This window comes from Antrostomus carolinensis, unplaced genomic scaffold, assembly GCF_000700745.2.
Source record: "Antrostomus carolinensis isolate BGI_N321 unplaced genomic scaffold, ASM70074v2 scaffold29429, whole genome shotgun sequence".
Lineage (NCBI taxonomy): Eukaryota > Metazoa > Chordata > Aves > Caprimulgiformes > Caprimulgidae > Antrostomus > Antrostomus carolinensis.
The window spans coordinates 39,147-66,927 of record NW_010338590.1 but is presented as its reverse complement, the minus strand read 5'-3'; the positions used below and the strand labels follow the sequence as shown (position 1 = coordinate 66,927).

At 42.3% G+C, this 27,781-nt stretch overlaps 1 protein-coding gene across 1 annotated transcript in view; it reads right to left on the bottom strand.

The window, feature by feature from the left end:
- Positions 1-7,173: 7,173 nt before the first annotated feature.
- The window catches only part of LOC104530856 (transmembrane protein 178B-like), a gene marked incomplete at both ends in the record, with an annotated part of 59,089 nt that continues 38,481 nt past the window's right edge, over positions 7,174-27,781 (bottom strand). Inside the window, one exon of the mRNA XM_010175567.1 lies at positions 7,174-7,287. Within this exon, the coding sequence (XP_010173869.1) occupies positions 7,174-7,287 (114 nt within the window). The remainder of the gene's footprint in view (positions 7,288-27,781) is intronic.

Here is a 27,781-nt window from a genome sequence, read left to right as displayed (position 1 = left end):
CTTCCAGCTGAGATCAGTAGGAGCTGAGATCAGTCAGCTGACATGTAGCTCCTCCTCCCTCTCACTCAAGCACTTCCCTCTACACTTACCCCAAAAGTCCTTGGTGATAAGCCAATTAGTCTAAGAAATCTCTTTAGAGGTGGTCCCTAACCACCTTTTCCTCATTTACTCTGACCCAGTGAGAGCTAGGTGACCATTTGAGGTCTGATTTACAGGATGTGGAGCACTTATAGTTGCTCTGAAAGTCAATGGGAGCTGTGCTCTGAACGTATGAAAGGCTATTTAATGCTAAATACTGTGAAACACAAGTCTTCATCTCCAACTAGACATCCAAAAAAACCTCCAAACCAGTTCACTTTGATTTCCAGGCCGACAATGGAAGTTATAGCCCACTTCAAAAGGTTATTGGATATTAATATATTTATCTTTACATGCCATGCTTCGGAACAATCATTAGAAATGTGACAAAGCTCATGAAGTGGTTAACTCTGTCTTTGGATCAGGAGGTGTGTATTCTGCAATAAAAAGGCCAGCAACCATATGTTAAGCAATGAAAAAGAAACCAAACATTGAATAAATTATCACTGAATGGAAACAGAATATCCCTAATGTATGGAACAAGGCAAGGGTCTTGTGGAAAACACAGTATGTGATTACACTAATTAAAGACTTGATAATGAGTATGCTCAGAGGAGATACAGTTCAGGCTGCATACTTGGCCTTAATTTGTCATCTTCTAACCTTCCATGCTTGTGTTTGCAACCTTAAAATAAAATCAGGTAAGCACTTTCAAGTTCTTAACTTTAAAACACACAAACTGCAAAAGCAGGAATTCTAGTGTGGGGTGTCTTACCGATTCAGAAGAGCGGCGAGAAGTTCATCCTCAGAATAAGTCTCTTCTGATTCACCTCTAAGCCCCCTGTTACGTGAGCTGGTGGAGGAAGAATTTGCTGGCTGAGGAAGCAGCATGAGACCCCTCCTCACCAGTGTTTCACAGGGGTGTCAGCAGATGCACAGTGAGACCTCTGACGTGCACACTTGGAACTGAGCTTTGGAGGGGATCCTTCCCTGTTCATTCCTCACGCACAAACAACAGAGCTTGGCCATTTCTGCACCTTCCCTTCCAAACTGTTCCAGTCCACCACTCCAGCCCTTATCCCAGTCTCAATATTCAATAACCCCTTGTCTTGCCTCTCCCAACTCACAAGCACAAAGTTTCATCCTCTCTCTGTCCTCATTTCCTCCCTCCCCAAATCTTCATGAAAAGATAGAATGGTTTGGGTTGGAAGGGACCTTAAAGATCATCCAGTTCCAACCCCCCTGCCATGAGCAGGGACACCTTCCACTTGACCAGGTTGCTCAAAGCCTCATCCAACCTGGCCTTGAACAATTCCAGGGAGGGGGCATCCACAGCTTCTCTGGACAACCTCTTCCAGTATCTCACGACCTTCACAGTGAAGAATTTCTTCCTAAATTTTAAAATTTCTTCCTAATTTTTAAAAATTTCCATCCACCTTGGACATGTTTCCTACTCAGACACCCCTGTCAGCTCAGGACAGGGAGGTCTACTGACTGCCTCCCTTACTCCTGTCCTGCTCTTCTGTCTCTAAGAAGCAAAAGGTAGTATGGGAAATAAAAAGTAGTATGCAGTTGGGAAAGATATTCACTAGTGTAGGTATTAAGGTCACAGCCATATTAGCAGATCCAAAGATGAAGCCAAGCAGAAGGCAATTAAATCGCTTACAGATTTCAAAATAGGTCTTAGATTTTGATGCCAAAGCCCCCATTTTTATATCTTAGCTTGAAATAGCAGGATATTAAGAAAACCTTACAGCAGAGAGAGAGAGGGGAGGAAAGTGAGGTCTGTCACTACCACCTGGTCATTATCCATGGGAATGATTAATATGATGGAGATCCAACAACAGTAGGCCTCCAGGCATGGAGCACCTGCTGCCTGACTAACCTCCAGGATGGCTGCCCCGTCTGCTTTAATAACCAATGCATTAAGGAATGACATCATATTGTCAGCCAAATGGCACTCACCAGCAGGATGGTGTCATACTTCAGGGTGTACCTCCATCTGGGGGTCAAGGTAGCTAATTAAAAATGAAACAGCATTTCCTTGTAGAGGAAGATAGGAATGGAAGGAGACCCGAGGGAGTTTGGGAGAGATAGTGGAAGGAGCAAGAAAAGTGAGATGCTGCCTATTTATTTCAAGCACTGCTTTCACTAGCACCCAGGAAAAAAATGAAAGCAAAAATTCTCTCGGGTCAGCACTTAATACAGATACAACAATGAAATATTTATTGTTGCTTATAAAAGCAGACAGGGTCAAGCCCATGAGCCGACTGGTGTTACTAATGCACTGTCAAGCTATCAACTGAGCTCCTGTGCAAATCTCACCAACCTGTTCCATGGAATGAGAAGGCTTAGGAAGCCTGTAGGCATTAGAAGTATAGACATTACAGTCTTTTCCAGAGTGCTAATTGTTGCCACTGCCACCAGTACCACAACTGACCTCCACAAAAAGAGATTTTTCCAGCCCCACCCCAGTAGTTTTACTGGTTCTAAGGAAGTATTTGAGTGCCCTGTAGGCCTAAATGAGGAAGCCTTAATCTCCTGCAAAGTTCAGACCACTAAGGCTGATAAAATCCATTCAGCTTTCAGGGTAGATGCTACATGAATTAAAATATTACCACACTCTACATCCTGTAGAAATTCTGCATTTCCTCTGACACTTGCTCCTCTCAGAATGGCTATTACTTTTGACTTTACAAATCATTTTTTATGCAAATGGCTTTCAGACCACCACAAACACAGGACTATTGCAGTTTTCAACAGCACAGTTGAGTGTTATCATTCCAATTAACACAAGGCACTATGGTTTCTTCTCCTGGCAATGCAGCTGCCCATGCCAATGCTCTAAAATCAGAGCCCATATCCCGTGGTCCTGCAGCAGAAGTGGTGGGGCAGGAGGCAAATGAAACCCTACAGTGCCAGACAATGGTCACTTCCAAAAAAACCCCAGGAAATTCTAAACATTTCTCAGGAAGCATTAGCTACCTGTGTGTGAACTGGTTGTCTAAAGCAGTCTGGTGACATAATTTATAAGATGTGCAGGAAGAGATCCGTTTCCATAGCGATTCCAGCCACCTTCTGCCCAGATGCAGGCACTCTCCATGTTCCTGGACACAAAACACAACTGCTGTAGAAGACAGGCCTAGGTGGCAATGGCAAGCTGGAGAACAGCAGACAAACAGAAATTATCTCTTACGTGGCCACGTTTAATCCAAAGTACAAATTCAAGTTTGTGACATACAGGGAGGAAGGAAAAATAACAGACTTAAAGATCCAGCTACCTCGCTCACATGATAGATGTAAGTACTTAGAGTAAGTCAGCGAAGTAAAAGCTTTGGAGGGAAGGAAGAATTTTTAATCTCTATTCCTATCTGGAGACTTTCATGCAATATAGTGCAAGCACTGGGAGCTTTGCCATACAAAGGCTCTGAGCACCATACAGCATTTGTCCTCTTTCAGACTCCAAGGCAGGAGAAAGGGAAGAGGCAGGGGTCTGACTTGTTCTCTGAGAGGGGAAAAAAAAAAAAATCTCACTCTTCAAGAACATACATCAGCAACTTGCTTCTTTGCAGAACTTTAAAGCCACAATACTTTCTTCACTTGCCTTGGAGAGAAGGTGGCCCTGGAAAAGCCCCCTTTTACCCTTCCCTTGCCAAGACCAAAGTGAGCAAGACTGCAGTGCAACCCACAAGCATTAGCCCTGTGAGGCCCCAGGCACGTCCAAGCCCACAACAGGTTAACCCTCAGTCCCATAGTACCTACACAGATGTTCTTGTTGAAATCATTCAAGGAGTGGATGCACAAAGAAGTCCCACAGCAAATACAAGCACATTCAAAGGTAAAAATGAGCAAGGAAGCATAAGGTCTAAACAAAAGAAGCTAGAGGCAAAAATAAAACATCATCATGCCAGACTGGCTCTAAGACAGTATGAAGACAATCCTCCTCCTACTCTTATCTGTATCTTCCTCCCTTTTCTGCACTATTTGGTTTCCTCAAAGTAAGTTTCTAATCCTCATTCTCCCAAGATGAAATGTAGAAGTTCCTCTCTGCATCTATCTTCTATGCTGTGGTTACCCTTTTTCACAAAACAGTTGTTTCATAAAGACTGCAGCAGGACTCAAAAAAAAATGGCATGACCTTCCTACAGTCCTTCTGATGGAATAAAGCAAACAGCATTTCACCTTCTTTGTCATAATATACCAGGTAACTGTTTCCTGAAGTTTTGGGGACAAGAGAAAAAAAAAATTAGCATCAACATAGCCTCCTTTTTATGGTCAATATTCTTAAAGTACAAGCACCCAGTAAAGTGCTTATTCTATCACCTGAAAATTCCTCTCACCCCTCCCAATGTCTATACCATATTTTACAGCTCAAATCCCTGCCATGATCACTTTCCCCATGCTTTGTGAACACAAATCTGTAGCATAGTGAAAGTGAATCTACAAGAACAGCATAAAACACATGGAACTGGATATGCAAATAAATATAGAACTGTTCAGATTTTCTTGGATTTCTGTTCTAATAATATATACCTCCATTTCTGAAAGCACCAGTCATGCTGCCAGAGTTTTTCAAAAGGCAGAACTATGGACCAAGATACTGTGCACAAGACTGGGGTCAAAATGTGACAGGTTGAATGCCTAATAGTGAATCAATCACATCATTACATTGGCATTTTCCATAAAGAGACAGTTACTCATGCTCAAAGTTGCTGGACACAGTTTTCTTTCCTTTCTCCCTTCCCAGCTCATATAGACACTTGTTTTGTCTAATTAGTTGAACATTTATCCCCTGACAGGTGATAGCGGGCAATACTACAATCATCTTTCCCATCATCCCTGTTTAACCAGAGGAAGTGATTGCAGGGAAGTGAAGTCCTATTTCCCTGGCTCATGCTGCCATAGGCAATCAATTTGGAGCAAAGGTTCCATCTTGAAAATGTCAAACAGAATGGAAAAAGATAAAATAAAAATGATAAAGTCAGCTCCAACGATTCCTCCAGGTCCAGCTGCTCTCCTGGGTTCTTCTAGCACAGCTGACAGCACAGCTAGAGGAATATCTGCTTTCTGTGCTGACTGGTGCCACGGGGTCCTCAGTCTCAAGTTAATTGCCTCTCCTCCACTCCTGCAATTCGGGAGAAACTACTGGAGCATCAGTCCTGCTCACCAATGTGAGAAAAGCAGTTTGCTGGGCATGGCTGGAGTCCTCTCTCCTCTGATCCCCCAACCCAGGAAACAGACAAAGCAATAGATTTCCTTCCCAGGCACGATGGTTTGCTAACTGTGCACCAGGGAAGGAAAATAACCACTACTGAAATACAAATATGGCAAGGACAGCAGTAGCTTCAGCCTGGAAAAGGCATTGGTCTTTAGTAGGGTGACCAGACACTCTGGTTTCAGCTTTCCAGTTCCTTTGAAATTCTCCAGGATGCCATTTTGTCCCAGTGTTTCATCAGGAGATACTTTTTTCTCTACCTCATGCTACAGATCTGAGAAATTACCCATAGCAAGAACAGGAGGAACAACAGGCCTGGGCCCTGCTCCTTTTGCTGTTTGTCACACACAACACTTGTCAAAAGGGAAATTCTGAATGGGAAATTGTTCAGAGGAAAATAATGGCCATGGTGATTTGGAAACACTGTTCTACCTCAGGATGAAGTGTTGAGCTGAAGTAGCTATGCTCTGGATGAAGCTAGTCCAGAAGTACAGAACCAAGTCAGCTGCTAAGACAGGGACTAAAATTACAGAGACTTTCTGAAGCGACTTAGATTCTTACCCCACTATATGTCTACTTGCCTGCAAAGGGAGAACATCCCCCTCAAACAAAACACAGCTTGAAAAGACTGGTATTGCACTTGTCTTAAAAGAGATGTTTTAGAGAAAAACAGCAAGGTTGCTGTTCCTACACAGGAAATAGTCATATAGGTTCAGTTCATTCTTAAATGCAGTGACCTCCACATCCTCCAGTGGCTAACCCCATACACCAAGCACTCACTCACCACTGCACCTAACTGCTCTGGGGAAGGGAGCGCTTCAGCAAAGCACTTCTTTCCTTGCCCATCTTTAGATAAGGAGGCTTGAACTTCAGTTCTGTCTGCATCTACCTACACTTATCTGACTCATGAACTAGCAAAAAAATCTGGGTCAGAAATATGCATGCACACCCACACACTCTGTGTACCCTCCCCACAGAGGGAACAAGCAGCCTCACCCTGAAAGTGCCTCAGATCAAATTAGATATGTAAATGTGTGAGCACAGTGTGTCTAGACTGCCACTTTGGAGACTGCTGAATGCCCTGCTGAAGGCTCCCATCAGCTGCCAACACACCAAGCTCAGGAACTTGCTGATCCCAAGGGATGCACAAGCCAAGAGTGTTACACAACCAGGTACTATTAGCAAGTTGCAGTGGCATCTTTCCTTGTGAATTCCACCTCTTCCATTTTATTAGTGAAAACCCATCTCCAAGATGAGAAAGAAAAAAGCTTTAAGGCCAGTCAATACATCTCAAGGCAATTCCATCCCTGTCAGATCTCATTGCTTCAGCAAATGTTACAAGTTGGTGACCACTGGCTACAATCTTCACTAAGGGCTAAGCTCCTTCCCTGTGCCTTGAAGGGTACCACACTTCTCTTTCTAGGTCTTCAAAGGAGAGTGATCCCACGCTCACCCAGGAGCCACAGGCAGCAGGACATATTCTGCAATAAAAGCCAGCAATGAATTTTGCTGGAAGCAGGTAACTCGGCAGCAGCAGGAACTGCATGAGAATACGCTCACGTACAGAGCGTTCTACTGAATTAAAAAACAGGGTATTGATTTTGTTATTCATTTCTGTATTTAACTCAATATTAATCTCTGCATACAAATGCCTCTTCCCCACCACCACTTTTTCATGCCTCAGCAGAATTCCTAGTCAGCAGCAGCCACAGAGATGTAGGCCTTAAGAACAAATCGACCAGTCTGCTACACAGACAAACCGAATGTGAGAAGAGGGCTCTGAGCAGGCTGTCAGCCAAGGTCTCTGTGCCCATTTACCAGCAAGCACCTCCTTCAGCCTGCACACGAGGAGAATGGAGAAGAAAGTCAGCAACACTTACGCAAGGCGTGCCACTCATCCTGGCGGATGGTCTTGGTGATGTTGTAGGTGAGGTTCTTGGGAATGGTCGCTGAGGAGTAGTGGTACTTGATGTATGTGCACCGCTCAATTGCTCCTGGGAAGGGCAGAATGCAGAAAAGAAAGTGCTGTTAAATGAATGCAACATGTCCTCCCAGCTGTAGATCAGATGGGCTTGACAATGCAAAGCAAAGGCCAGGAGCAAAGCAATCCCCACCATCAGTCCGCTGTGACAACCAGTGCTGTCTCTGACCCGTGACAGGCACAAGCTACCTGTAGTGGAAGCTCACATCCAGACTCACGACACACCAAAGGCCCTGCAGCAGCTGCCAGTGGCTGCTTTCACTATCAGGTATACACGTAGCCAATCACCCCTTCTTCCATTTCTTTTCCCTGAACCATGAGATAGCAGTTGGCATATGGGCATTTATTGTGGAGAAACTGTAAATTCACATCCTGGCTTATCCTGCAGTAATGTGTCTCAACACCCATATTTCAGGAGATACACAAAGCAAACATCTTTGATCTTTCCTTCAGCAATAAAAAACAGTGCAGAAAAAATAATATAGATAGATAGTGAACAATTTTCCTGACCCCCTTCCACCCCACAGCCAAGAAGCAAGACGAGCAGAAGCATCCATGACAGACTATCCTGACCCCCTTCCACCCCACAGCCAAGAAGACGAGCAGAAGCACACATGACAGACTGTGGTATGTCTTTTGAAGGTACCCAGACATTTTCATAGCAGGCTCAAAACCAGAATTTATTGGCACCCCTGAATAAGGAGCCTCAGATGGCAGCACGAATGGCTGAAATGGGCAATGTTTTTCCCCTGTAGTCAGGATTTCATCTGTGTTCTACAGAAAAAAGCATGACGTGCTGCTTCTGTTTGTCTTCTGGTCCTATTATTACTTTCTCTTTTTACAGCCATTTTCCTTCCTCTATAAGAATCACACCTCCAGGTCCTGATCTCCTGGCATCTCTCTGCCAGGACACTCTGTTAGTGTCCTTAGAGGAACGGGTCTGGCATAGCCCAATGCTTTCCATGAATTATAACACTGATGAAAACCAGTAAGGTTTCCTACATCCATTTTGCCAGCATTTGCACGTAACGATGGCTTTATTAAACTGTCTCACTAAGCAGTCAGATTCAAAGCTCATGAAAGTAATTTTTCCATTATTATTATGGCATTTTGGATAGGGCCCTTAATAACTAATTAGGTATCTTTAATGTGGTTGGCCACACTGTTTGCCACCAGCTACCACTGGTCAGAGAAGCAGATATGCTGGAAATGCTTTTATGTATTAAAAATATATTAAGACAGGTACTCAATAAAATAAATTAAATGAAGCAATTATATAAGAAAGAGTGCTATACACCAAGAAGCAGGTAGAGAACACTTACTGTCAGCCTGAACTCACAAGGTAGACCTATTAGCCTTATATCAACAGCTCCAAGGGGTTAAAAACACTTTTACGCCACTAGAAATACAGGTTTCTACCTCAGGTTGCAAAAATATTACTTGGCATGAGCTGGGATCATACACCATGAATTCACAGCATGGATAAGAAAACCCACGAAACAAAATTATTAGTTACATTGCAGCCTACTAGCATCTTCCAAAGTTAGTGCAATACAAACATCTGAGGTCCTCATTGTTTGCTCCTCTTAAGCATTCTTCACATTCTGCCTCTGACAGCAATTAGATTAGACAAAGCCAAATATTATAGGGGAAAAAGGCAAAATATTTACATATGTATCCGCCTGCCCTGACAGCGTGATGGGCTTCTGTGTGAGTCTGCACCATCTGGGCACCAAATGTACGCCCAGAATTAAAGTTTCAAACCAAGAATAGTGTTTAAAAAAAACCAGCTAGTATGCAAAGAGCTTTAAAAAAAGCCCAAAATCACAACCTTGCCTTCTTATAGTTTTCCCTATACCCTTTTATCAGCTGCTTTCATGGATCAGAACCATTGGCAAGAAAATGGAAAATGGTTATTTGTCAGAAAATAATCTTTAAGTTATCAGATACCTGTCCAGAGAAAAGATTTATATATAATAGCAGACAAGGACACAGAGCCAAGGTTCAAAATAAAAGCGGAAGGAAGGAAGGAAGGAAGGAAGGAAGGAAGGAAGGAAGGAAGGAAGGGAAGGAAGGAAGGAAGGAAGGAAGGAAGGAAGGAAGGAAGGAAGGAAGGAAGGAAGGAAGGAAGGAAGGAAGGAAGGAAGGAAGGAAGGAAGGAAGGAAGGAAGGAAGGAAGGAAGGAAGGAAGGAAGGAAGGAAGGAAGGAAGGAAGGAAGGAAGGAAGGAAGGAAGGAAGGAAGGAAGGAAGGAAGGAAAAAAAATCCTGTTCCGTTTGCTATAACTTCTTCAAGTAATCAGCAGAAAGCACCTCCTCTTACACCAAAGAGGCCAATTTCTGGCCAGGTCCATCAGACTTTTTATTCTTACTGCAAATACTGTAGTAATGCAGTGAGCTCTTATATCACCAAAGCCTAAAGCAGAGAGAGATTACGGCCTGAATTCAGGTCATCACATAATTTTGGGCTTATGCTTACATCCTCATTGCTTTAGTGAGACTTATGTACATGTTTAAAGATTGTCTAGAACTAAGAGGACAACTGCAGTGGCAACAGCTCAATGGTAGCTGAAGTACAGGCAGAAATGAATGGCAAATTCCATTACAATCTCCTTTGTAATCACACAATGTATTTAACACTGTCCCCAGCTCTGAATACCATGCTACTAGCCAAAAACATCATGACTCCAAACAAGACTTTGAAGGGACCAGAAGGTAAAGTGCTCTTCAGTGTACGTGGTGAGATACATCCTCTTTCTTTTTTTTTCCTTTCTTCTCTCTTTCCTTGCCTCTGAAATATCAGGGCTGGCCACTGTGTGCACTCAACAGGGCTAAGCAGAGTACAGAGAATTCACTTATACCCAGGAATTCTCCCCACTACCTGTCTTACACAAGGAAACGTTCCCCCAGGTCAGACAGACAAGGATGCTGCTCCTGGATTTTCATCCTCCTCTGAAGCACTAAGCATAGGCTCGCTGCTAGAATGAGTAAGCCTAGTTAATTTTTTCTTACAGGGCTCAAAATACTTCAGTCTAATCCAAGTTACTGGGTTCAATAAAGGGATAAACAGGTGAAACATAATGGTCTGTGATATACTAGAGGTCACTGCGCATGAGCTAATAGGCCCTTTTGGCTTTAGGCTGTTAAACGCTCCTGTAAGTGCCGAGTTTAATACATTCAGGAGAATGTAGTGCAGAACGTTTCAGAGCTGTCTTCTGTTAGCTTCCAGCACTTCAGTTACCTCAGACTCTAGAACAGCAACAACTGCTGAAGAGAGCGTTCACCCATCTTCATCTGCATGGCCGCTGCTGATAGGAGAGGCAGGCAGGATCTTACTGGGAACCTCAAGCTTTCCATGGCCCAAACTGACAAGGTTTGCAATTGCTTGGCATTTAAACATGAGCCATTTATCTAAACCTGCTCTCACAGGTGTAAATGTGTGACCCTGCTGAATTAATGCAGCTGCATCAGCATATATCTAGCTAGAGGTGAGAATTAGCTTTTGAAACTTAGAAAAGAGTTTTCATTTGCCTGGACCTGCCAATAAAAATTAGGAAAAGGGTAAGTTTATAGCAGTGACAATTTCATTCTTCATTATGTTTTCCTTACTTGTCCCACACAGTAGAGAACTAGGTTCATGACCCCCAAACATCCAGTTTCTGGAGGCCTGTGGGAGAGCAGAGGCTGTGACTGCAGCAAGGATCAGAAGTACTGTTCTCCTGGAAAGTCTTCTCATAAAACCCCTAAGAAATACTTACCTTCATATGAATTAATAGCTATGCTCACTCCAGTCTTTGGGGTGGGAGGGAAATCAAGAGTAAGAAAAAAAACCCACAAACAACACACCACTTTCCCTTCCGTACCCCCAATAGGGTAACTGCAATTTATGGAGCATCTCCAGCCTTCAGCCCTAACTTAGGAAAGCCAAATGCAATTGCAGATGAGCTCTGCATTTTGCTCAAATCACTGGGAACAGTATTTATAGAGCAAACCAGTGAGCGGGTTTTTTCACCTGTGCAGTTCCATAGCAAGCGTTCTATCTGGCCACAAGAAACAAAACAACCACAGTTGCTGCATAGATGCAGTATATTCCATGTTCCTCTGATCAAAGAGAAATGTTTGCTGAAAATCCTAAAGAAAAGTGGCTAATATCTTCAAATAGAGTGCTAGGAAAGGGATAAGCAGTAAGATGCAACCAGAACGATGCAGAGCACAACTGCCATGCCATCCCCATATAAGCACAGATGATCAGAGGCGATTTGGCACCCGTAACTCTATGGTCAGCAACCCCTGGTTCCGGCAAAGTTCAGGTGCCAAGTAAGATTGAGATAAGAAAACTAAAGATAGCTTCATCCAGAGCAGCTAAGTATTCACAGCATCAAACAGGCCACTCCGTATCTGTGGAGCACTGCTGCAAACTATCACCTATTATTGTATTGTATCTCCTCTTATTTCCATCACAAGGGAAATCCTTGAACTGTGCTATAGCAGAAATATCACCTGAAAACATTGTGCAATTCTTTTCTATTCAATTTTCAAAACTATCCCAATGTCAGTTCAGGTGCCAGTTAAACTCGGCTCCTGCTGCATTACCAGGGCTGTAAACACTACCCCAGCAGAGGCCCCAAACTGTTTAGTAACGCAGTGGGTGACTGAACCATCATCCCGCTCTAGGCTGAACAGGGCTGAGATCAATCAAAAGGAAGGTCATACTGTGTTTGTCTGGTGGGTAAATAGACAACTTCTTTCAGAACTTTTGGGTCAATGTCTTTCTTCATCAACAAGGCCCCCTCCCCTCCAAAAAATATAATAGTATTTCAACACATTCCAACTGTTCCAAGAAACAGTCTTTACCCATGGCTAATTTAAGAACTAGAATGAAAATTGAAATGCCACCAGGGTATTGGTCACATCAGTCCTAAAATTTGGATCTCAGAAGCACCCAGAGGTCAGCTTGACTTTTGCAAAGATTGCTGTCAAGTTTCAGGAATTTGTATGGTCACTGTGATCATATAGTTTAGTCTTCTGCACAGTGCAGACCAACTCATCTGACAGCTGGCAACAGAAAGCAATCCTTCAGATTGTCTTTCATGAAACTGGTAACCTGTGAGAGCAGTTAGGTAACTGCCAATGTCACTTCAGATCCAGCCCAAGATGGCACACAGAAGAGCTACTCACATGGGTTATCTGACTATACTCCCCTCCTGCCAACGAGGGCCACAAGATTTCACATTTCGCCCCCCCCCCAACTTTTAGGGCTGCAGATCATGGAACCATTCACAAGGTTCATGTACAGATTAGCCCAATGAAGGTGAACAAGTTACCTTTGGCAGCTGCAGGGCTTACAGCTACACGTAAGAATTCCTCCCACTCTAAGACTCTTTGCAGCAACCCTTGGGCAAGAGCAATCAGGAATCGCAGATGCAGGGAGCCAGCAGCTCACTTGCTCTGGATGAGCTATGGTGTGGTCATTTCAGACTTCACAACAAGCCAGTATGACATGACAGTCACCTTGCTTTCTGTAACATGCAGAGATCTGAAATCAGGTGGTACTCACTCTTCTCTTGTAGTATGTATGTTGATTTCTAAGCAGGATCTATCTGTACAGCTAGTATTCATTCTCCTACTTTTCCTGCCAAGGCTTTTGATACTATGAGCTTCCCCAAAAAGACTGACATGGATGTTCTGAGCCTTTGCTACCTCCAGGCAGCTTTTCCTTCTGTGCTGTAGATACCTCTGGATGAACTGTTTGTGGCAAGCAATTTATTCCACAAAATTCACCCTTTGTGCTAGCTCTAATTTTTACAAATCTGTTTGAGAATTACTGCACAAATGTTTCCTAGTAAAAGGAATCTTAGCCTCTGGCTTGCAGACTGCACTCACTACATATATTTGCTATTCATTATGAGAAATTGTCTTCTGTATGAGAGATGGCCTTCATCCCATGGCTTGGTTGCTGTCCCTCATTGGGTGACTGTATCCATACCAAGCTGACAGAAGATGTTGATTGGCCATTTAGCCTGTAATTTTTCCACATTATCTTAAAAAAAATCTGTAGAGCACAGAAAGTTTATAGTATTTCCTTAGCATAACGTATCAGTAAGGTTTCCAGGGGCTACAATCATACTTAGGGCTAGGATCAGGTTGCACAAAGCAATTGCATGTGGCATATATATCTGTTAATGTTCAGTCTTAAAAGTCTTGTTTCCCTTGGAAAAGTTTGTTGTTAAAACCTGCTAGCATTTTATGCAGCCTCCAAACCAGCCCTGGCCATTCAGGCTGGTGCAACTTAAGAATTATTGTCCTTAGCTGTATGTGCTGCCCTCAGACTCTTAAATCCTTCAATATAAATCATCAGAACTCATCTGGAGGTACCTTCACATAAGCAAGGCTGTTGTTGCATTGTCAGCATACATCAACTGGCCAAACTAAACCCTGGAGGAAGGTAAGAGGAGAAATCAGGCTCTACCTTGCCCAGATGCTATGACAGAGCTGCAATCAGCTATGCTGACTAGCTAATGAACTCATGATGAGTAACTATCTTCTTAATGAAGGCAGAGACTTCATTAGAAAGTATTGCAACACACTTAACAGGATTATTTCATTACCTCTGGAGTAATGCTAACCATGGAAGTACTTGGTCACATATTTGTGCCCCTCTATAAATATATTAATGTCAAAAATGTAGGAACATTATTCTTCTGCATTAATTGTAGGATCATTTATGTTAGAAGTGTACTCTAGACTTCAACAGGCTCAATCCCCTGCTCAAAGGAAGAACAACTTCAAAGTTAAAAATCAAGTTCAAAGATAGTTCACGTTGCTCAGGGCCTTGTCCAGTCAAGTTTTAAATACCTCCAAGAACAGAAGTACACAACATCTCTGAGCACCTGTTCCATCATCCAACCACCTTCATTAAGATCTTTTTTTCCTCCAATACCTAATCAGAATTTCCCTTGGTGCCACATTAATATCCTGAATACTAGAATACCTAAGGGTAAAGGTCTAAAAAAATCTAGGAAGAATATGCAAATAACCACCTTAATCAACATGTCTTATGAATAGTCATTAGCTTATATGCATAAATAGCAGCCAATGTTCTAATTAACCGAGTTCAAGATAGATTTTCAGCTGCAGCATGGGCCATATTTTCAAAACAGGAAATCATATTTGCTCCTGGCTGCCTCTGGCATTATCCTGAACTGCTGTTCAGCTTGGTCTGCCAGTAGGACTTGCTGCTAATTGTCCTGAAGTGGAACAACTTCTGGTACTGGTTGTTGCTTGCTGTGGGCTGCAAGGAAATTGGGCTGATGCTTCTCTTCAGTTGAGAAGTAGAGTTTGTCTCTTCTGGGTTTAAGACTAAGTTGCTATCCCCTAGCTGCTACCTCTACAGGTGGCTAGAGATGCACCATCAGCTTCTACTCACCATTTATGGGTTTGTATAAAAGCCAGAGAGAAAAGGATGTGATACAATCCCCTTCCCCATTCACAGACAGACTCGAGGGTCACACATTGGGAGAGACAATGAATGTGTCTATAGTAGCACTTAGCGTGTATCAGGAGGGCACTTTCGAAAGTGAGCTCCTGATCATCTCTGGTTACCATGCTTTGGTTCACAACACAAAGTGCTGTAAGACCATGCCAACTAGATTCTTCACAAATGAAGCTGTATTGGAAGATGAGCTATTGGGAATTCAACTAATGGTAGAAGAGCAGGGCCAGACTGAAGCAACACTCCTCCCTGAAAACACACACAAAATGAACATTAGGTCCTAATTACCTATTGTTTGTTACAAATCCACCTCTGTTGTTCCACACTATTTACAAATGTAGATACAAACTATGCTGCATGCATTGCTGCAGTTAGACTCATCCTGGTAAGGACTGCCAAAAGAAGTTCAGTCCTGGGCAGCCATAGCTCTAGAAAAGCCACTTTACCTACCTAGATAGGTGATATCTTCTCCAAGACTGTAGAAGCACATGGAGCAGCCATCATGGCATGAACAGTAGCACAGCAAGAAGCACAAGACCGCAGTCACATTCTGTAGAGCTGCAATCCCTTCCCTCCTAATGCAGGGGAAGAAGTACTGCGGTCATCACTGACATGCTCACACCAGCCACGCTCACACACACAGGCGAGCGAGTCGTCTGCGTTTCAGGTTCAAAGGCCAACTTGAAAAAACTTTAGGGGACAACACTGGCCCAACTGGGAAGAAAACCCACAAACAAAAAAAATGCAGCAGAATTTCAGATCAACTGAAAAGTTTTGTACCTCCACAAAACTGAACTAATCTGTAACTTATTTTGCCACCTTTAAAGAATAATTTAAAAAAAAAAAATCAATTGAAAGTCTTAAAAGGGTATTTTGAAAATTCTAAAACACTGGCATCTTAACTTTTTGTAGTGTTTATTTCCAGCTGAAACCATCAGCCATGCTAAATCAAGTTTCACAAGTGGTTCTGGCCCCTTGCAAACTCTTTGCTTCAGAGCCAATTTTCTGCATAAAAATAAATAACAATTTGCTAACTGTACTTACAAGCACATTAGGCACCTACATCTTCACTATTGGGTAAAACACAAGAAGCCGGCCAGGCTGCCAGTGGCAAAAGGATATTTCAATAGCCAGAACTCTACAATATCACCCAACTTTGCTTTTTACATGTAGATGTCTTTACTGACCACCAGAAAATGTAATGAACACAGAACTTCAGCAAAACATGCTCAGAAGATAACAGCATCCTTTACCTGAGGGAAAAGCTTGCTTGCATTCACCAAGTTGGTAGCCACTGAAAGGATAAGATATTCATAAAATAAGTAATACTTCATCTCTGAAGTGGCAGATACCCAGCAAATACATTAACAGAATGTACAGCTTAAAGATTTTCATTAGGAAAGCAAGTAAAGGTTTTTTCCAGAGAGACAAGCAGAACCTTCCTGCTATTTTTTCCTCCTATTTTTCTTTTACAGTTCATCTCATGTGACTTCCAAATAAAGATTCTCTCAGAGTCTCAGCTTAGTAAAACTTGTTAGACAATGCTCAGCTGGTAAAGAAGTCTTGTAAAAACCCAGTGAAAACATAGCAAGGGGGATGGTTGAAAGGCTCCAGCATACTGTACTATACTGTACTATCCATACAGGAATGCGGCAATAGATGACAGCATGGCATCCCCGTTCTTCCCAGGTCACCTGCGATGACAACTTGCCAGCTCACTTTCAGTACTGATCCATAAAATCTCCAAAGATACTGGGGGGAGCGAGGGGTGGAACAAAGAATGGATACAAAGTGCCCATGAAATGGAAGCAATGCATGAAGCTTACCGATCTCGAGACACACACAACAGCTTTGTCACGTGTAGGCTGTATGGTGACCAGATTCCACACAGGGACTTCCAAATATGTCAGACTGAAACACCTACATTTCAGTTTCAACTTCTGTTTCCACACCAAAATGTCTAAATTTCCTTTTCAACCACTATAGGAGTAAAGACAGAGGTGCAGATGTGCGTGCATACATTGAGCAGACACCAACATTTTCAGAGCAGGGGGAAAAGAAAGTGCCTGAACAAGCTTCTGCTAGGCCTGTTCCCCACGTGCTCTATGGATACCCCAACAAATACCAGCTTGCTTAAAGCAACCAGCTGGCAGAAGATAAATATTCCACCCATGATAAAAGAATCCAAGTATGAGATCAAAAGCTGAATTTGCATTGGCAAGTGATGAGCTCACACTTTCTCTCCAGGGACCAAAGAAAGGGGCCTGGCAAGGAAGCTGGAGCAAGAGGATGGTTATGAAACACTTTTTTATTTCAGCTATTAATAACAGTCTCCAAGCCACAGGGCACTTGAGAGGAGGAAAGCATCTCCTCGCTTCTATTAATCTTTTTGTCCACCTATTTGCATTGGGCTGGCCACAGGGGAGAGGGAAGCAGAGCACGAATGAAAAGTTAAGGAGGTTAAAAGGGCTGAAAAATATTTGCTCCCACTTGTTTGGAAGCAGAAATTAAGTGATCAATAAAAAGTCACTGAGACAGCAATTACCAGTAAAAACTCTCTGATGACCCAATAGCTCATGGAACAAAGCGTTACCTCAGCACTGTTGTCAAGCCAGAGAAAAAGCACAGGAGAGGCTCTGCCATGGACAGGTTTCTTTTATATGAATGTACATCTTCTGATTCTCATAGTAAGATGCTCCCATGAAGCCGAGTATTTATTGAATTAGCTTTGAAAACTATTTTAAAGAGATGGCCGAGAAGTAGGATACCACATTGCCAAGAAGAAAATAAGGATGGATCTAATTCTGCTGGAGATCTGTGGTCACATGCAGGGAAGTCTAAGGATGCCTGTCTCTGTACGCTGGAAAGATATTTTTATATGCTGCTTTACGATGTAAATCTGCCTTTATATACATATTTACACCTCTTTACTTCTTAAAGCGAGAGGAACATAAGCCTTCTCTGTGTCTCCTTATTGTTAAGTTTCCAGCTAGCTCCACAAATTGCTGAGCTGGAGAAAGCACTTAGCTTTCTTGTAGCACTTCAACCTTGTGTTTAAACAGCAGGTATCAACATGACAGAGAATCATTCAGATGCTTTGCATTCCCTACTAGGGAACCTAGCTGACACTTAACACAGACTAGCCTCCCAGAAGGTCCCACTTACAGGCTCAACCTCATCCACCACCTACAGCAGTCTTGTAAGAACATCACTTAAATGAAAGGACTGTGGGCTATGCAACGTATCTATATGACACCATTTTCAGGTCAGTTTTGTCCCTCAACCGAGCTTGGGGCTGGGGGGAGTTTCACAACTGTCGCTTGAACATAAATTGTGGTGAGGAAAAAGGAGAGAGAAGGATAAAATTCTTGGCAGGGGTCAAATATTAGGGAATCACAACAATCAAAGTAAGGAGACTAATTTTTAGAAAAGTAACTATATTTTTCCATTATCTTAAGGATTAGCATATAGTCAAAAAGCATTTTGCTTATATGCTCAAGTTAAGTTGTTTCCTAACTCACATGGTTACATGTAAGAGATGAACTGTCTTGCCTTAAATTTTGGCAAGTACAACACCATTAGCATGGATCCTGCTTTGAACAGTTTAAACAAAAGGTAACTATGAGAAACCACAGGATTCAAAAGGATTGCAATTCCCAAAAAAACCCAAACCTACCATCAGGTAACTAGCCTGTCAAGCAAATAAGCAAGGAAGGAATCCAGCATCAGCTTTTCAGCAAGGCTGGGTTTTTTCCCTCCCATGAGAAGACTCCAACTTGGACAGACCAGAAAGGGTGTGCCTATAAACTGTTCTCTCAAGCTGCGGTGCACTGAGTTTTTAACATCCTTTGCTGATGAGACAGACTATCTCCATTCATCAAGGACTCTACCAAGACTTTAAAACTATGCAAACAGAAGACTGGACATTATCTCTTTGGTGGAAAGATTCCTTTCTTAATAAGTACATCCTTATCTTCCAAGTTCCCTAAGAGTCACTAGCCTTTTCTTATGCCGTCCCCATTCCAGTTATTTCAAATAACTCTTAGGGTAGCATGATTGGAAGAAAGGCATTTTCAAGACATCAGTTAAAACACAAAAAAATATTTCCCAAAGTATCCTGCCATTATTAAATGTATGTGCAGTGTAAAACTAACAGACAAGATCATCCCTAATTGAGCAGAGTCATGAGGGCTTGAATAAAATAAAGGCCTTAAGAAATTAAACGTTGTGTAGATGTTTAAAAAGTAGTCCTTGAATAGTCAAACAAACTGAAAGACACAACAGAGGGAAAGGGAGAAGATAAAGATGGCGGTAAGAAGATCAGACAACTGTACTGTGAAATCCGAGATGAGCTAAAGCACAATTTGGTCATTCTAAAACCCATGAACCACAGATACTGTTAATCTCTCTGCAGCTGTCTGAAATCACAAGCGGTTTCTCCCTTACAGAAGGAAATGATTCTTGAAGAAGAATCTGAAATAGGAAAGGTCGGTGGATGTGATCAAAAAATATTTTGCCAATTGACTGGACTGTGCCCGCACTTATCCAGTGATGAGCTCTGCAAAACCATCATACACCCTTGTGTCCAGAAGGCTTAGACTTTGAGTGCTCTTCACAAATGCTACAATAATTCATTTTCGGTGCTAGCATCAAGTTCTGGCTGCACTCAAACGTACTCAAATCAACAACTTGGGGCTAGAAGCTCAACATCACTGCAGACGCTTTGCACCAAGTGAGCAACGCACGTCTCAGAGTGGTCAAAAATATTGAAAGGATAAATGCCCTTGTATGGTACTGGAGGGGACCAGAAACTGAGAAGGGACCAACTTCTCCCCAGCCCCAACCTTCCCTTCGCTTATTCCTAAAACAAAACTAGGAGGACAAGGATATGCCAATAGCTGTCAGTTACAGGAACACTGGTAGTGTGAAGACCAACTCCCCACATGGTCTTCAACTGGGAATTAAGGTGCTCTAGCCAAATTCCAAAGGCATCCAGTCTCCAAGCACATTAACTAAACATTTCTTTTAAGACACGTGTAAGATGTGTTATTTAAAGCAGAAAGAAAAAATGGCAGAAGCCAGCCCATCAAAACAGAGTAGAGAAAACCCAAGTAGCTTTAATAGCATCTATTACTTTTTATTTTTTTTAACATGACAAAAATTTACAGGTTGTTGTAAAACCACGTGACCCTGGCTTAGACCCAGAGCTGGTGTATATTTAAATATAGAAAGACAGTTGTGGGATGAGAATTCCTTATCCAGGAGACACATGTCTACTGCTGGGTCAGTGTAGACTGGAGGACAGATTGGGTTTTTGCCGCTGCTGTTGGGCTGGGGGTTGTTGTTTGTTTTTTGGGGTTTTTTGCAGGGAGAGATAGACGTTGCTTTGCTTTGGGAGGGTGCTGTGGCATGACGTTCCCTTGCCTCTAACATCCTCTTGTCATTTGGTGAAAGTAACCTGCCACTTCTTGCATCTTCCTGTTTGAAATGTGAAGTCAAATTAGAGGGTCACAGTATGAAAATCTCCTACTCACTGCAATGTAAGATGTTCTGGCCAGGGCAAGCTGGACTAAATATTTCTGCTGCCTGTCAAGAAGGATTCACAGCTTGAAAGAGATGCTTCAAAACACACACAGAGCCATTAGTTAATATAAATCTATTGATGGCAGCAACAAGCATCTAATAGGCAAACATCACACCTCTGAAGAAATTTGTCCCTATCCATCTTCTCCCACCACTCCTATGCCTGAGAGGTCAGCAGAATCCCACTGGGGCTTATAGTTCCAAGTGTTATTCAGCCCTTTACAATTCAAGAATCTGCTTTATCATCCTCATTCTGACAGGGGAGGAGTCAACCATATCCCAAAAGATCTGTCACCACATAGGGGACCAGAGAAGAAAACACTTCTAGCACCACTTGCAAGATACAGAATAGCCCTTTAACTCCTCATTGGACCTTCACCAGTTTTGATCATTGCTTCACATTTGGAAGGAAGGGACTATGGAAACAAGTATTTACTCAGACACTGTCAGTTCAGGATTTATTTTCCTTTAATCTTTACTCCTAGTCTGAACTGCAATAAATGCCTGTATCTCAGTAGCATCTGATAACACCCAATGGGTTGTCTTGAGGCAGAGTGCTGTACAAATACAGTGAACAGTCTGTGCCCTGGAAGACTTTTGCTGTTCCTCTGTTTTGCACCTTCCCTCCCCATCTAGTTGCCCATTTTGATTAATATGTAAAGATAAATCTTGATCTGTAATATTTGATTTTAGATATTCACTCTACAATTCAGCATCCCATGTACTTCTGGACTCCTATTTATATTCATACAATTAATTCAAAATCCCAATGTTGTTATAGAGCATTGCATTCTATTAATGCTATACTTTCTATTCTACTCATAAAATACAGTATATTTGCACAGTATATTTCTTAATAATATCACAAAGAATTTAATAAAGTCAGTACTGCTGCCCAGCATTAAGTTACATACTATCTCCCACAAAAAGTCAGGTCTTCTGTTTTCTACCTTTGTAGACTAAATGTGGATAGTGCTATTAATCCCCTTGGAAAAGGTCTAAATGCAGCCCTTAATCCATCATTTTATAACTATAAGTTATTTAAGAGACAGAAGATCTCTATTCCCCCTCCTCCAAAAATCCCAAATAAAAACTGAAGTAATAAAAACATGGATAGCAAGTAATCACTGCTTGTCCCAAGTTATGGACCAATAGCTATTACAATATGGAAATCTCTATACACTAACTTACAGCATGGCTTAAGAGAAGGACTGGGCAGATGCTAACCTATTGCCTAATTTTCTTTCTTCTTATTTGTCAGGGGCTGTATTCAGCCTCTCAGACTCCAAAAGCATGAGGCTTTAGTTCACTGACTGCAGGATCAGGTGAAGAAGATCCAGGATGATTCTTAGCATGCCTCAACTGGACCATCAGCCACTCTGATGAAGAGTACAAAGAGAACATGTCAACTTAATGGAATACACATTCTTTGGAAAACATCCAAACCTTTAAGAAAATATGCCATTAGCTTTATTCTTATCCCCTAGGGTTCTGCAATATCAAGTTTAATTACAACAATTGTGACAAAAATCATAGTAAAGAGATACAGCTGCAAGCTGATCTTGCCTAGAGATTCCACCCACCAGGGTAAGAGCCAAATGCAGCACTAGGAAGAGACTGCAGTACAAGCTCAGTGAGCAAACTACCTTCAAATCACTTTCAGCAAAAGTACTTCTAAGCACAGCCTCACTGAAAGGCAGCAAGCGATTAAGGTGGCAGATACATGGCCGAGATTCAGGGAAGCACTCCCAGGACAAGGAGCCTTAGGAAGTAGTAAAAAGCCAGTCCCAGACTGCTGTAGAAATGCAGTGAGGGGAGACAAGTGCCCGACTCACTGGCAGAACAGTCAATGACCCAAATTCTCATACAATAGACTTGTTTTTCATTGCTGAAAGCAGCTACAGAAACAAGCACTAACATGGCCTCCTCCAGCAACAGATTAGTATGATCATGCCTAGAGAAAGGAGCACTCAAGCTTACACAGTAAATAGGATGGGCTACAGCACTTATGCTTGGAGCTACACAACTGTGCAACAGGCAAGAAAAAGGGGTCAGCAGCACAGAGCTCTGAAAGAAAAGGAGAGAGGAATGAAAGACAAAATAGCCCCATTTCTGAGACTGATAACATCATCCTCCATCTCTGTATAACTCATCTGCAAATTGGTGGATTTTACACCTTAAGGCTTAAACAGCTTTTCTAAAGATATCCAGGGCAGCTGCAGGATACAGGGATAACCATTTGCAGCACAGGGACACAGTTTTGGTAAGATACTCCAGTCCTGGGATACCAGAAAGTGAACAGCTTGAACCTTCATGAATATGACTTCATCCACACAAAAGAGAAGCCTTTGCCAGGAGCATGCACAAGAGTGACACTGGATGTCAGCACTTCATAATGGATTACATTAAAGAAAAGATACCTCAGCAACACAGAATCCCAGAGTTTTAACAATTATCTTTCCAAAATGAGAGAGCAAGTGGCCCAGAAGTGGAGAATCCCTCAGCAGGTAGAAAACAAATTTCTAGACAGTATTTCCCACCTTCCAGCAAACATCTTTCCTACAGGAAAATAACTAGTTTACCTTAAGGAGTGAGAAATAACAGTATTCATCCATTCCTCCACAGCCTTTCAGCTATGAAAGAAAGATTTGGCTATGAAATTGCATGAGAATAAGTTACTTCAAAGAAAAATACACAGCAGTCCGTGTCATGTAGACTATAATACTTAAGAACACTTGGGCTGTCAACAAGAGGAGGGAGCAAGACAAAATACCTTTTTGTTCTATTTAGATTTCCTACAGACTTGGTGACACTGTATTTCAGCAGTGCTGTGGCAATGACTAGAAGCCTCAGTCTTGGACCAGGTCCCCATGAGGCCAAGCACTGTGCAGACCCAACTCCTGTTCCAAACCCAGTTCCTTTACCATTCTGTAAAATTTCCAAGTGCTTCTGAATATTTCCAATACCACACATAATAGGTTGATTTTGTACTGGGGTAGGGAGATTCACTTAAAAATCAGTGAAAGAAAATAGCTGTACATATTACTAATACCCAAGGTCCAAGAAAAGACATAATCAGGTGGAACAGCCTCATTATGCTCAACCATACATCTCACCTACCCACACGGCCTCATTATGCTCAACTATACGTCACACATGCCCACAAGAGTTCTTCCTCGAGGACAAATCTGTAATTTTATTATTCATTTTATACCAGGGTAGAAAGCAGAGTTTGAAATAGTACTGGTTGCTTACAAGACTCAGCATCTTGTACCTCAAGAGGAAGTAAGAATATGTTGACTGTTGAGGTCCCATGGGGAAGTAATATATGGTCATGTAAGCTGCAGATCACCTCTGCAGCCACCTTTGAGTCCCAACATGCTCCTCTTATTTAAATTTGACAGCAAATTCCTTTTGCCTGATTAGGATAAATTAAGTCTGAGGTTTTGATCATTCCGTATCCCTGATTCCATGCCACGAAGTACAAAGTCAGTAAAGGGGGTTACTGCAAATGATTACACATGACCCATGGCAGCAGCATAACACTTGAAGCATTTCAGCACTAGACAGACAGCTCTGCAACTTCTCACCACTGACACTGCAGAAACAGAGACCCAAATATGCTGCCCTGGGCATCAATTTGAGCATGATTTCCTCTCAACTATTACTCCTAATACCATAAAGTGAATCTGAGTAACGCCACGTGGCCTTTATGCATGATAGCTGAAGGACGCCAGTCTCAGTTCTAATAGAAGAGCAGACTCCTGTCATCACAGACGCCCTTAACTGGAGATTTTTAGGAGGAGATTTTTTTTTTAAGCTATGCTAGATATAGTCCATTACTTATCTCTATCTGAAGAATGTTGGTGCCTGCTGGATCCTCAGCCTGCTGTTAGAAAGGAGAGGGAAAGGAGAGGAGAAGATCCTCTTCACTGGTTTAACCTTTGATTCCTTAGCCCTGCAGTTCATCTCTCTGAACTACAATCACAAGCGGTGAGTATTTAGGAGAGGACAATAGCTTCTCCCTATTCCAGAAAAGGAAGTTTAGGGTGAGCTGCACTATTTAGCATGAACCCACACCAGATGTTTACAAAATTAATTAGCAATAAAAATTTATTTCATGGATAAAAGCCTTTTAAAAGATAAATAAGCCAGGATCCAAATTACCATTAAAATTAACTCCCATCAGTGCTCTGACAGTGCTGTTGAACTAATATTCTTTGCAGAAGCAGAGTGGATTGTTTGATGATTAAGTCATATCAATCAACACAAACTACTGCACTAGTTGCTTCATCTGGAGATCAAAGGGTTTTGTTTTAAGGAGAGCAGAAAGATGCGGCACCACTAAGGCTTCCCCCTTCTGCATCTCTCTCCATTTCTAACACATAGTCTCTGGCATGACCAGTTTTCCCAAGCAGAACTCTCTGTATTTAAGTAACCACCAACCATAAAGGCAAAACAAAAAATCCATCCTCTGAGAATTGAAGCCCCGAATAGAACAGCTCACAGACCACGGGCAACTGAAGTGTGATATTACAAAGCTATCACACAAGTAGCCATGTCTGAGTGATGTTAAGGTGAGCGGACACAGCTTGTTCTGGTTTCTTTCCCTGTGGCGCCCTGGCAAGAAGTCAAATCTCTTCAAGGTGGCTGCCTGCTTCTTCCATACATTTACAACCAGTACTATTGAGTCTTTTTCAGCCCTCTTCCTTGGCAAACGTCAGTGAGATACTGCGATGCTTACATTTTCCTGTTTCCTCATCCAATTTTTTGATCCATGCCAGTCAGTTGCAGCTGGAGGCAGTGAAGCAGTGAGCTAGTTGTGACAACGGTGAAGGAGCATCGAGAAGGGGAAAATCACACCCCAGAAACTCTCACATAAATTCTCCCAGGTCACTCAAACCACTCCCATCAATAGTCTAAACTGAAACAAGTGTCTGAATAAACTGCTCAGGAACTATTCTGGCCTTTGTGATCTGTGCCCAGACATCACCCGAGGCTTTTGGCTTTGACTCACGCGGGTTAGGACAGGCACACAGGCTCCATCTCCAGGCTTGGCATCACCAGAGTTGCTCCGTACTGACTGCAAGTCTCACTGTAGTAACCAAATTCAAATGAGTGGTCTACCTTGATCTCAAAGTAGTCAAAGTCACTACAGTGCAATCCAAACGCGGGATGTGAGCAAACACACCTACTGCAGCCACAGGAAACAGGTTCATGGGATTTGTTAACATTAGCACCTTAATTAGCACAAGAGTTACACTGGAAAGGACCGTACCGCCTACCTCAAGTGCATCCACTGCTTCTCTTTGCTCTTCAAGGGCAAAGAAGGATCTACTCCAGCAGCTGTAGCAAAACATGACTTCACTTGGCCACAGCATGCTGTCCATGCTAAATCCCAAAATACCCTGTATAGGCAAATAAATAACAGCAGGTGTGGAAAGGGGTACAGGGACAGACAAAGGGGACATTCTCTGCTGTGTTTGAGATGAGGTGGAAAGTCAATGAGGCAGAAAAAGCTCATTCTGATGGTAAGAGCTGCAAAGGAGAAGACACATCAATGGGGCAAGACTATCAGCTATGAAGAGACAGAACATTAAGAATGAGGACAAACCTAATAAAAACCCACATAGGTGCAGTCCTACATTTTGTTGGGAGCCGAGAGGAAAGACCAAAAATTCTACTTTTTTGCATGTAGCTTGAGAGATCCGTGGCTGGGATTATACAGAGCAGCTGCTCGCAACAGCAGAGGGCTACACTGATTCAGCAGCTCTCTCCAGTCCTACAGAGAGATGTCAGGGAAAGACAGTAGGAATGATCTAGACTCCTTGGAAGTGAAGAAGGGAAAAAAACTACATTAGTAACTAAATATTTTAAATCTCCCCTGTATATTCTGCCACTATGACCACACTACACTATTTGAAGAACTCATTACTTAGCTAACATTTTTAAGAAGGACCAACCGCCTCCAGCCTCCAATGCACCACACACACCCTTCCCCACCCACAAGATTAGCTCGGTGCAGTCCTTCAGAGGCAGCTGTACAGCACCAGAGCTGTGCTGCCTTGCACAGAAGAGCAGCAGGGAGCACTTCCTTCAACATTTTCTCCTGAAGGGTAAAAAACATATTCTGAAATTACTTTGCCTGGTAATGAACCGCATCTTCTCTCACTCTACTGCAGAACTGGAACAGCGATTCCTGTTTCATGTATTTGCCTTAGTTTAATTTTTTGTTGATGTTTTGTTTGTTTTGTTTTACAGGTGGTTTTTTTTTTCTATTACAATCAAAGCTAGACAAAATACTACAAATTCAGGGGAGAAGAGAATGCCAGTATTAAGGGAAACTGAGTTTTCTCTTACCGTGCTAAAATAAGTTAGAAAAGATGGGTGGGAACAACCTCAATGGAAATAGAAAACTTGCAAACTTTTTGTTTTTCCAAGGGGAACTCAATTCGTTGGTACGATTTAAAAGTACTAGGGTAAAAAAAAATATATATATATTATATATTCCACTATTTGTGTGTTCCCTGACCCCTTATATTCAACATAGGTATTTCGAGTAAGGTGACACTGGAGTGAGGACTGACTTTTGAAGCAGAAACTGTTGTGTTTAAAATTACTTTCTTATGTTTGATAGGTGGATAGTGCAGGTGAAATCTGGACAACACTGAAGACCTGACACAGAGTATGTCCTCTACATGCCCAGTTCACCCCACGTAGCAGTTGAGTTCCAACTTCTGTGCAGATCTGCCTTATTTCCCTGTCAAGCAACAAGTATTTAGCACAATGGGTGCTGCTCAGGTTTATACTTTTAATCTCTAAATGCCTCCAAAACATCTCAGGAAGCGGGATTCATAAACCTTGATCATTAAAGTCAACCTCTTTCTTATTTTTCTCATACTCATTTCTCCAGTGTAGACCTTTCTCAATATTTCCTTTGCCTCATTTACCAGGTGACTTGGTTCATTGGCTCTGAACTCAGAGTGAAGCATTGGCCACTTCCACCATTCAAAGCAGGTATGGCTCACACACACATGCCAGCACTAGAAGTGTTTACATGGGTCAGGTTCTAAAAATACTGCCCTGCAGGCTGGGCAGCCATTCACCAGCCATCTCAGCTAAACATGAAGAGCAGTTTAAAACTTAGATGATGTGTGGTGCACATGCAACTCAAATTCTTGAAAAGATGCCCAGCAATTACAGAAACAATTAAATACATGTTTTCCTGCTATGCAGTGAAGTGCATTTCAATAACACTCCTGTGTACTTATTAAATGTTTTCCCCTGGAAGATCTCCAGAGTGATAAACATTCATTAATCACCACAAAGTACCTGTAAGGTACCAAACTACTTGAAAACTACATCAAACAGGTGATCAGAGGCAGACCCAGAGGCCATTTTCCATGAGGATAACTTCACGCTGCTCTGCTGACA